This window comes from Triticum aestivum, chromosome 4A (assembly GCF_018294505.1).
Source record: "Triticum aestivum cultivar Chinese Spring chromosome 4A, IWGSC CS RefSeq v2.1, whole genome shotgun sequence".
In the NCBI taxonomy this organism is placed as follows: Eukaryota; Viridiplantae; Streptophyta; class Magnoliopsida; order Poales; family Poaceae; genus Triticum; species Triticum aestivum.
This window is the reverse complement of record NC_057803.1, coordinates 127,330,924-127,342,655: the sequence shown is the minus strand read 5'-3', so window position 1 is coordinate 127,342,655 and position 11,732 is coordinate 127,330,924. Positions and strand designations below refer to the sequence as shown.

Genomic DNA, 11,732 nt, shown 5'->3' with positions numbered 1-11,732 from the left:
GATTATTCACGATGACCATACAAAGTATTACACCAATGTGCCTGAATCCACCATCTTGGCAACATATGCCACTACTCCTATCCAATATGATGAAAGAGAGCTAGCCGGGCCACTACCCAGACCACTCACGTAATCCTAACATCAATAGCCGGAAGCCGAAACACATTCGGAAGCCCCAGCCGAGCCACATACCTGGTCTGGGGCGTAATCCGGTCAGACGCACTCGTGTGTCGTCGTCGCCATCTTCCACAGGTCCGTCTTCAGATCAAATTGAGGCATCTACCATGTCTGGCCACTCCGCCATTGACGCCACCATGACGCCAAACAGCAACCTCCTCCTGCGCGAGTCCATCTCCGTGCATCGGACGTCGAGCCTCCACAGCGCCACGCCGCCGACATCCGCCGCCATCAATGAGTGAGATGGAGCACCGCTCCACCCTCCCCCCAGCCAACGCTTACTCCAAAACGGCACCCCCAGGAGAACCTGGACGCGTCGGAGGAAAAGCGGAGGCTTGGGCGAAGAAGGGCACGCCGTCAGCAGCTGTTACCCACCCCAAACAGCGCCCGCCACCACCCAGCCCTCAAGGCGGCGCCTTCAAGAAGGTCACGGCGCCAAAGACGCCGCCGCCGCCCACCGAAGTTAGGTTTTCACCCGAGAAGCTAGGTGGTGGGGAGTGGAAGGGCAGACCTTGACAGACGTCTCCATGAAGAAATCGGCGCCCGCAGGCGTCGTCGTCGTCGCGGCCGGCCGTAGCCGACCCGGGTTTCCCCCGATCTGGATCCCGACCACCAAAATCGCATCATTGGGAGGCCCTTAGGCGGCAGCATAGGGAGGGGAGGCGAGGGGTGCGGCGGCGGCGCTATGGGGCGTCACCACCACGCCAGATCCCTTCCTCGCCGCCAACAGCAGCCGGCGGGCCAGATCGGGCGCGGACCAAATCTGGCGCCTAAGCACCCGCACGCCTACGCCGCAGCCACGGCCGGCCAAGCTCCAGGCCACGCCACTCCACCCACCCAGAGAAGGAGAAGCGCGAGACGAAGCAGAGGGCCGCCGGGGAGCGCCGCGACGGCCGCAGCGCCGGAGGCCGAGCCTTCCCCACCTGGAGCGGTCGCCGTCGTGGAACGACGCCGCGCGCGCGAGCGGGAAGCCCCGCCGCCGCCGTCCGCCGCGCGGGCTTCGCCCGGCGGTTTCCTCCGGCGGCGGCGCGGCAGGGGAGCCGGGGAGAGGGGGTGGCGGCGCGGCGGGCTAGGGTTCCCCCGAGTCGCCTCCCAGGCGACGCGGGGGTACGCGGGGGTATGGCTTCCTTTGCACCGCCTATTTACCATATAAGTCTTATTTATAACAACCACTTAACCTTTTGGTGCTTCACACAGGACTAGTCACCCAAACAACACTTTTGGTGCTTCACACAGGACTAGTCACCCAAACAACACGGTTCGCTGTCAGGGACTGGGTAAAACGAAGATGAAACACACCACCTATTTACACACCATCACTTATTCATCTCTGACAGTCACATGTCTCACTATTCATCACTCAACCAGAACAGGCACCAACTTATTCATCGCTGACGGTCATATGTCTCACTATTCATCACTCAACCAGAACAGGCACCATACTATAGAACCCTAAGGTTGGTAAGGAAGGCCGCGCAAAAATCCAGGAAGAGGAGCTGAGGTCCAGTAACTCTCTGCATATCTAGCAGGTACTTGTCATCCTTGGTCTTGTAAAGCTGAAGAAAAAACAAATACATAAATTCAGAGGCAAATAGAGAGCATATACAGCACCATGCCGGCGAACTGTTAACATCTGAAGTATACAGGCATTAACAAATAATATCACACTAGGTTAACGATAGGTGTATGACCAACCAATACTGTGCAGCACTAAAACTTGGGAAGTTCGTTTTATCAATATGGCAACAGCAGACAGAACTTGTTGGCAACAGCAGACACATGCAGATGCAGGATATACTGGTTACAAAGCAGACACATGCAGACAATACTTTGTAACAATTATGAAGCGGATATATTGGCCAGCCTTTGCTTATCTAGTGAGATTGAGTAGAAAATCCATATTTCTGTTATTGCAAAAAGAATACAGTAGTATTAGAAGGTGAGATTCCACACCTGGATTTCAAACTTGATCACGGCAGGTAGCCTCCCATTAGCATCGCCGTTATCCATGATGGTAGAGTCATCAACAAAGCTGTGGTTGGCATCTAACATATCACTGACCTGAGGAAACCCAGGGCACCACCTGCATTTCATGTTGTAGTGTCCATTCTTCTTCCAGCAGACATTTAATTCTTGAAGTGCCTTTAGAACCTCGATCATTATCTCACGAGGTTGAGCTCGAGACTGGTGGACAAGTGATGCATTAGCTCAACAGCTCAATGTGCAAAACAAAGCAAAGTAAAGTGGATAATGTGCAAGACCTGGAGCCCAAGAGCCCATTTTCTTTCAACGGGGTAATATGGCCGCAAGCCACTGCCTTGAGAATCATTGCTTGCTGGAAGATACTGCCTGGTACTTGGGCTTGCTGATTCCAATGAAGTAAACTGATTAAAACTCCTACCCTGGAGAACCATCCATTCAGAAAGTTAATAGTGCTTAAACCTTATGAATTAAACAAGTCACAGATGATGCAAATGTGAACTAACCATTGATTGTAGATAGTCAGCCCCCAAATAGCCACTAGTGGCCCGGAACCGATTGTCCAAGAGTAAGTAATATGCAACAGTTGCCTGGAAAATTGTCTAAAGTCAATTATGAAATAACTGAATGGAATGAAGCACTGACTTTTGTTTGCATATACCTCATTTTGCAGCCTATTGCACAATGATTCACACACATGGTCTTTATCATATCCCAGGTTGACAATCTCTTTAAGTGTATCTTCATCAATCTTCAGAAATGAACATAGAGCAAATCAGCATACATTGACGTAGAAATAGCATTTTAAAGCTTGCTAGTAAAAGAAATTTTTGATAAATAGAAGCGGCATTGCAAGGAGACTTAACGTGCTAGGTGCTACCTTTTCATCTCGTTGGGATAGATTACTAGTAGTAAGGAATTACTCCCTTCACTTCATATTATTACATGATGTTTAACTTTCATAATCTTTCCTCTTCTCATAAATCTTTGAGCCACAGCTGCTGGATAGTTTTGTTGTTTGGCTAGTTTTTTCCCGAGTAACCAGCAGGAGCGGTGCCTTTCACTTAAGCAGTATAGTTTTTTTTTACAATTATGTACATGGCCAAGAGGACGGCATGTGGACTACTCGCAAATAAAAGGTTAGAAGAGCTATGAATGTGGGTATCTGAGAACGGAGCATCGCCCTGTTGGCAAGGCATGCAGTATGCAGCCAGCCCGCCCGCATCCGAATCTCGACTCAACAGGGTGTCAAGGTTGTTTCTTCTATTAAAAATACCACCAAGGGCTAGTCCTAACTGATCTTGTTTTAGAGGAACCGAGCAGTGCTCGGTTGGCTAGAGCACAGGCCCGTGAGCTCGTCCACTCGAGTTCAAGGGGCAGCCTCCGCATGATGCCTCATTTCTACCTAACAAAGTACCGTCAAGGGAGGAAAACTTCCCCCTTTAACCACGTTTATGAAGGTGGATATCCACTAGGGCCCCCTCTGTGACCTCGTGAAAAGTTGCCTACTCAGACTCTCGGTGTTCTCTTCTTAATACGAAATGACCATGCAATTTGGTGCATGTTTGAGAAAAAAGAATCTTTGAGCCACAACTTGACCATATATTTCTATAATATTGTGTTTGCAAATATTATATGAAGATTATGCCCATAAAAGATAACATTTCATGACAAAAGTATCGATGTTACTTTTCCTATGATCCATCCAAGATCCTGTATATATTAGTCGATAAAGGTTGAGAAGTTTTACTGTGCACATAAGATAGTCACTTGAAATGTGAAATAGATGGGTACCATTTTGGCTTGCTGCGCCGTGTCTGGTGGAGGCACTGCCAGGTAGCGAGGAAGGCGATTCTGAAACCATGGGTGTTCTCGAATTTCACGAATTGTGATTCTCTTCATAGGATCAACAACAAGCATTCTTGGGATCAAATCCCTTGCAAGAGCAGATAAATGACTTGGAAGGATATAGATGCCTCCCTGGAACACCAAACAAGGGGGCGTCAAATCTCCAGATAAAAAATGAATGCTAAAGTCCAACTAATCTTTTTTTTGAACATAAAGTCCAACTAATCTACATGAACGTTTTTTGATTTTCAGAACAAAAGGTATACACTTGTCAGGTCCAACTTAATCTACATGTGTTCTGTCTCACCTTTATCTTTTTGAACAGTTTGGGAATATTGTCATCATCAAATGGAAGAGTGCCACAAAGAAGAGCATAAAGTATCACCCCGCAGCTCCAAACATCAACCTCAGGTCCAGCGTATAATTTACCTGAGATAACCTGCACAGAAACACTCGCTAAGCTATTAACGCAAACAATGCGTTTCAGGAAGCACAAGGATAAAGACTCAAGTAAGACAAATTAGTGAATACCTCTGGTGCAGCATAGTTTGGACTCCCGCAGCTAGTCTTCAGAAAATGGCCATCATGCATGACATTACTTAACCCAAAGTCGGCAAGTTTCACATTGTATTTGGAATCAAGTAACAGGTTCTCTGGCTTTAGATCACGATGAGCAACCATGTTTCTGTGGCAGTATTCAACACCAGATATAATCTGTGCAAGAAAATTTAAATAAAAAAAGTATTGAGACAAAACCTGAATATGCATCCAGTGAATCTGAAAGAACCCTTCAAATTACATATTCGCCTCCAGAAGGATATACCATCTCTTTATGTTTTAAAGCACAATTTGATTTAAGTACCGAGACTAAGACAATCAAGGCATAGAGAAGAAGATGCCATTTAAACAAAAAATGATTTAACTAGTGATACTAAGATAACCAAGGCATCAAAAGAACAAGACACTGGAGTGATACTAAAACAATAGACGCATCAAGAAGACGTTAACTTTTTGATCAGTTAAACCCAAACGACAAAGCAATCACCTTGGAAAGCTTGCAACTCAATGTAGTACAGGTCATGAGCTAAAAATTAGATGAATGCAAACTGAGCAAATTGATCAGGATTTGCAGAGTCAGCACGCGAGGAATGTGGACACTGGACAATTGGCCAGCATATCCAGACATTTCACGATCAAAATAAGAAGCTCAGCAAAGTTCCTATTTTTATGCCCAAAAAATGTGTTCCTGCATGCCAAGAGCAGAAAAAGGCACCTGCTGGAAGATTCGACGAGCCTCATCTTCCTGTAACCGCCCTTTCTCAACAATGCAGTCGAATAGCTCACCATACTTGCAATATTCCATCACAACAAATATATCTGTAGGTGTGTAAATGACCTCATAAAGCCGGATGATATGAGGGTGGATGAACAACCTCAATATCTTGATCTCTCTCTTTGCTGGAAACAAGATATGAGAAAACAATAGAAGTAAAGTGTTAAGACATTCAGCCTATGAAGAAATTCAAGCTGCAAATTTTACTTACTCACAGCAACAACACAAGGTGAACTTTCTTCTTTACAGAAGCCTGATGTATCCTAGACAAATGTACTTTATCTCGACTAATTAATTAACTGGGAATCAGGAACACACTCACAAGTCTGACCAGCACTGAAAGCAGATAACTGGAAATCTTGAGCAAGCAAAGCCGAATGTAGCCTAGACTAATGAGCAAGGAGGCATACCTTTCTCCTCCATTTCCATAGTTCTCATTTGACGACGGTTCAGAATCTTTATAGCAACTTTATGCCCTGTATGCTTATGCTCTGCAATCCTCACTTTTCCAAATGTGCCTATACCTAATGTTCTGCCCACATTGTAGTTCTTTAATGCGTCAGAATGCCCACCTCCTCTAGTGTTCCCTTCCATTTTCACTATGTCAAAAAACAAGAGAAACGATATATGTGATTCAGCAAACAGTTTTATAGTTCAAACATATATGCACATCAGGCTAAAACTGAAACATTTCTAATCGGATTCCCTCTTCTTAGAGACCTTGAGCGTGACATGAGTAGGCTGGCCAAAACTATCACTATGGACATGAGTGGCGAGGGAAAGTGCGGTTCAAAGGTCAACGAAATGGGTGAAGTTCCCATGTCATATAGGGACAGACACATATTCAGTCGCTGAAGTGTGGTTCAGTGAGATGATCAGCAACCAACAATGTCTAGTAGCGAGTAGGATCATAGTTTTTTCCTCAAATACGCACAAACATGCCGTTACATTTTGGATTACAATGCTTTGCACCCCACCTCCACCACCACCCTCATCTATAAAGTGGACTACTCACTCTGGACCCACCTTGTCAACGCCCCAAAGAAGGTGTCCAAATCTCCTATTAATAGGCCCGCCTGCCTCCATACTTGAGCCTCGGTGATCATCCTACTTATCACATGACGTGCCGACGGTGAGGATCATAATATATTACCATAAAAATGCCTGCATCTGCATGCGCAGCACGAACTGACTAGAGGCTTGTTTGGATTACCGTTTTCCTTTTAAATACACTTGCAAAGAATACACGTCTCGGCCCACCGTTTCGCTTCCGACGGAAATGGCTCAGCGGCCGGTACGATACACGTGTAAGTTAAACACCTCCGTATTGAATTACACCGATTCCAAGCACGGCCTAGAGGCCTTTCCTGATATGCATCAGGTCTGGCAAGGATGGTTTTGGGATAGCAAAACAATGTACTTTGGATGCCCCTGGTGCGAAGAGAGAGACCACACATTTTTTTCTTTCAAAAAGAGGGGACATCCCTCGGAGAGAGACCACACATGGAATCCTAGTGGGTTAACATGCAAAGTTTTCTTAAAAAGGTTCACAAATAGAAATAGCATCACTAGGCATGTGCGGTGAACATGCAACTGCAAGAGACATACTACAAGGAATGCAGTCATCCAGCAACTGAGCTGAAAAAACGGCAGAGATCAATAAATGGGAGGTTCTAGTGGGTATAGTACAACATAAATCTGTAGCGGTGCACATTAATACTCCAATAAAATTAGGCCGGCCATGAATCTACTAGTACTACAGTACTGCGCACACAGTAATTACACGGAATCGTGTCGGTATCAGGATCAGGATCAGAATCAGAATTAGAATCCGTGACTCTGCAGTAGTATCTTTTTGCCCAGGCAGTAAATTTGGGGAAAGTGAGATCGGCCGACCGATGAACCAATAAACCAACCAACCGATCGGTCAATGATCATGGGTTTACCTCCCAGCAGGACGTGAATGTTGGTCCGGGCGGATCTGCGGTAAAGATCTCCGTTGGAGGGGAGAAACGAACAGGAAGACGACTACTGCTGATTATGAGCCGCGCCCACCCGAAATCGCCACAAGCAGCACGGAAACTAAATTCCCCACTTCAACAGCGCAGCCAAAAGCCCAAAACTGTTGATTCACCTCGCTCTCCTCGCCAAACGGGCAAGCAGCACTCCCCCGGAATCGGAATTGGGAGCACGCGCGAACCACCCTAGCTCCCCACCAGGCCGCCCGGCCGGCGAGCTACTACTACTACCCAACCAAGCAAGCAACGACGGCGCAGAAACAGCAGGCCCCGGCGAGAATTGCAACCGACAGAGCGTAAATCTACGAGATCAGCTGGGCGATTCCCTCACCTGGCCGAATCCCGCGGTCAACCGCTGGAATGGGTGGGGAGGCGACGAGAGCGCCCAGTGGAGGAGGCCTCGAGGGAGAGCAGGAGAGGTTTGGGGGTCGGTTGGTCCTTTTCTTCTCCGGGGGTGGGAGGGAGGGAGGGAGGCTTTAGGCGAGAGCCGCTAGCTTGAGCTTAGTTTAAGGCGAGCCGAGCCAGCGGGGGCGGCGTAACCGTGGAAAGATGAGCATCAGCATCAGCATCGCGCTTGCGTGTCGGCTCCCTCCCGCGCCCGCCGCTTGCTTCTCCTCCCCTGTCGTTTCCCCACGTCAGTTTTTCCTCTGCTCCGCTCCCGTGCTTCGTCGTCGCCTCGCGGAAAGGAAATTGGTTCGTCACCACCTCACCTCAACGTCCTCCGTCGCATGTAGTAGGATGGATTGATCGGTGACGAGGCGCTGATGCGGTGCGGCGTTGGAGCCGTGCAACGTTGTGGCGTGGTGCGCGACGAGGACGTTAGATCGGGTGCGCACGCTAGGCTCTTCTCCCTCGCCCGACTTTGTTTGCTTCGATGATTGTATATTAACCTGTCGCCATCCTGGTAGCACGTGCTTCCTGCTTACTTTCGGGTGCCACCGGCGGGCTATCGGTCTCTCTATCCTATGCTTGGCGACGGCGACACGGCGTGGCCCTCGCCGGCTAGAGCACGCGCGTTTTCTTATTGGCGAATAGGAGCCGGTCGACCGGCCCAATTTTCCATCGGCCGCCGCGCCAGCATTGGATCCAGACGCCGTTGACCGTCAAATTTAGAATGAAAGAAAAGAAAAATCTTCTTTCCCTACCTCGATCGTCGCGCATGACCCCCACGACCTCCCACCGCCTACGCTTACAACACTGTGCGTGCTCGCCGGCGCTGTTGATGTCGTCGCTCGTCAAATGCAACATATGTACTTGCTGGTCCGCCATAGGCAGCAAATTGCGGTGCCGATCCCAGCAAATCGAGCCGCCGGTGCAGCTTTCGCCGTGAGCTGTTGATGCGGCCGGTCACCGTGGTAGCACTAGTGGCAACCGCTCCACCATGTGATGCCATGGACGTGTCAACCGAGAGACACAGTGGTAGCATTCAGTGACCACAGTTCCAGCATTTGATGGCCGCAGATGTAGCACCTGGAACTCGCCGTGGTAACATCTGATGATCACGGTTCCAGCAATCCAGCAAAAAAACTCACAACTTCCCGAATTTTCTGCTGACGTCGTCCACCGCGCGGATCACAACATCGCCATGCTTATTGTAGCACTTGTTGTCACCAGTCGCGATCATCCACATCCATGGTTGTAGCAATCGCCGGTAGTGGGTGTCATTGTCGTGCACTGAATGTAGCACGACCGCATGCTGGTTGTAGCGTCTCCCCGCGTCAGTCCCAACTCCGCACATATGCGGTTGCAGCACCGCTGTTCCCCAGCTTCGACAGAGCCAATTCCAGCACCTGTGCCTGATGGTTCCAGCACGGCCGGTCGTCGGTAGTAGAACCGTGACACCGATCGCAGCACGCAGCATACACCGTCACGCGACGAGGCCGTGGTTGCAGCCACAAACGAGCGGCTAGCACCGGCTCGCCGGCCTCGACGAGGAGGAGATTGGGGTGAGCAGCCATGAAATTTCGCGAGGGGTGGCCCAAGGAGGTGTCGTAACACAAGGAGAAAAGGGGTCGCAACTCGTCGGCGTGAGAACGATGAGGGGGGATGAGATCCATCGGAGTTCTTCTTCTTTGTAGAAAAGAGAGAGGGAGAGAGGCGTGAGGGAGATGAGTAGCGAGAGAGACGAGCAAAGGAGATAAGGTTAACAAGCGGTACGTGGGGCCACCAAGTAGTGGGCGTTGCGTGACACGACCAGCCCAACATTGGGCCAGCCGGCGGGAGGGAAATGTTCCCCTTTCTTATCTACTGTTGAACCAGCTGATAGGTATTTTTTGACGATGCCGACAAAGATGAGGTTCGGAAGAGTTTTCAAACAAGTACATAGTCCCCCCCCCAAAACGGACTTTCATCTTTATAATTGCGGGGACGAAGAAGAGACCTATCACCATTGTAAATGCAATGTTACTATTTTCATTCTAATGCTTTAGGAGTTAAATTCTAAGTGGGAGCGGGTCCTACGTTAGCCGGCAAAGCCTGCTCCTCAAGATATAATTGCCGTTTTTAACACTTGAAAGAAATACCACGACTTAAAAGAAGAGGAGACTTATCTTCGTAGCAACTGCGGTGTGTCTATTTTTTATTTTACAAGTTAAAGTGTAAATGGACTCAGGTCTTCCGCTAGACCGCAAAGCCCGCTCCCAAGATGTAGCCGTTGTTTATAGTACACAGGGTGTTATTGAAGAAAATATGCCCTAGAGGCAATAATAAAGTTATTATTTATTTCCTTATTTCATGATAAATGTTTATTGTTTATGCTAGAATTGTATTAACCGGAAACATGATACATGTGTGAATACATAGACAAACATAGTGTCACTAGTATGCCTCTACTTGACTAGCTTGTTGATCAAAGATGGTTATGTTTCCTAACCATAGACATGAGTTGTCATTTGATTAATGGGATCACATCATTCGGAGAATTATGTGATTGACTTGACCCATTCCGTTAGCTTAGCACTTGATCGTTTAGTTTGTTGCTATTGCTTTCTTCAGGACTTATACATGTTCTTATGACTATGAGATTATGCAACTCCCATTTACCGGAGGAACGCTTTGTGTGCTACCAAACGTCACAGCGTAACTGGGTGATTATAAAGGTGCTCTACAGGTGTCTCCGAAGGTACTTCTTGAGTTGGCGTATTTCGATATTAGGATTTGTCACTCCGATTGTCAGAGAGGTATCTCTGGGCCCACTCGGTTATGCACATCACTATAAGCCTTGCAAGCATTGTAACTAATGAGTTAGTTGTGGGATGATGTATTACGGAACGAGTAAAGAGACTTGCCGGTAACGAGATTGAACTAGGTACTGAGATACCAACGATCGAATCTCGGGCAAGTAACATACCGATGACAAAGGGAACAACGTATATTGTTGTCGGGGGTTGGGTGCGACATATGCCAAAGGGTGGCTTATCATGGTGGGGGCGAGTAGAACGTCGCCGGTGCCTGGAAACGGGATAAGGCGAAGGCATGCACGCCGGCGAATCTTACCCAGCTTCGGGGCTCTCCGGGGAGATAATACCCCTACTGCTGCTCTGCGGGGTCTCCGCATGATCACTATGGCAAAGTGTTTACACGGTTGCTCCTCGAGCTGTTTCCTGGAGGTAGGAGAAGGCAAGGCTAGCTCTCTCCTTCCTATATGATCTGGTCTAGTGCTAATGGATTCCAACCCTTTGCATGGATGCCCTAGGGGGTTTATATAGGCCTACCCCCCCAGGGGTACAATGGTAATCCGGCTGGGTGCGGGCCCAGCCGTTAGTCTCTCTGGCCACCGTCTTATCCGCCGACTCCTGGGGCCCGTCGACTGGTGGGCCTCGCCGACTGACTCGGTACGGAGCCGACAGGCCGCGTCCGCTGCGGGCGGGTCTTGCCGTTTGTAGATTACTGTAGCCGTGCCTCTAATGATGCAGGCTCGGTCATGAGGTCGTGGCGACAGCTCCGCTGTCTGGCGGGCGATCACTGTGGCCACTACCTGTCGCGTCTGATTAATGGCGCGTGGGGCCCGTGGGAGGGGTCGGCCGACTTCTGGTGGCCGACTCCCATCCGGGCCGACTGGTGGCGCTCTCGCGGTCTTTCGTACACTTGCCGACTGGTGGGACCCATCATCCCCGGGTCGTACCGGCAGGCCGTCGTGGGCACAGGACTCCGCCCTCTGGGGCTGACGTTAGTGCCGGCATGGCAATAGTGTCGCGCCGCGCGGAGATCTCTGCGGGTACGGCGTACTGTAGCCACGCCTGCCCTTGGAAAAGGGGTGGGAGTGGACCTTACTATGGCCACTCCCCGTCCCGTCCCTCTTTATGAGGGCATGGGGGTTGTTGGTGTCGCGGGCCGACTCCCCAAGGCCAGCTTCTCTGGAAGTCGCCAGTCAGGAG

The 11,732-nt window shown here is 49.3% G+C and overlaps 1 protein-coding gene across 1 annotated transcript; it reads right to left on the bottom strand.

Annotated features, from left to right (window-relative positions):
• Positions 1-1,318: 1,318 nt before the first annotated feature.
• LOC123085565 (serine/threonine protein kinase OSK4) lies at positions 1,319-7,956 on the bottom strand. The gene is made up of 11 exons (XM_044507228.1): positions 7,688-7,956; positions 5,749-5,937; positions 5,279-5,463; positions 4,537-4,719; positions 4,313-4,444; positions 3,952-4,137; positions 2,819-2,908; positions 2,664-2,747; positions 2,439-2,579; positions 2,131-2,361; positions 1,319-1,733 (listed from the first exon to the last, which is right to left on the bottom strand). The coding sequence occupies exons 2-11, from the start codon at positions 5,930-5,932 to the stop codon at positions 1,620-1,622; spliced, it is 1,530 nt and encodes a 509-aa protein (XP_044363163.1). The 5' UTR covers positions 5,933-5,937; positions 7,688-7,956; the 3' UTR covers positions 1,319-1,619.
• Positions 7,957-11,732: the final 3,776 nt, after the last annotated feature.

What these genes read in the sequence shown, in the direction of transcription:
- LOC123085565 (XM_044507228.1), bottom strand. Translation starts at nt 5,932, where the DNA reads ATGGAAGGGAACACTAGAGGAGGTGGGCATTCTGACGCATTAAAGAAC. An exon ending in AACTGTTCAAAAAGATAAAG is followed by an intron (nt 4,138 to 4,312) that starts GTGAGACAGAAC and finishes TTGGTGTTCCAG; the next exon opens with GGAGGCATCTATATCCTTCC. An exon ending in CTGACTATCTACAATCAATG is followed by an intron (nt 2,580 to 2,663) that starts GTTAGTTCACAT and finishes ATGGTTCTCCAG; the next exon opens with GGTAGGAGTTTTAATCAGTT.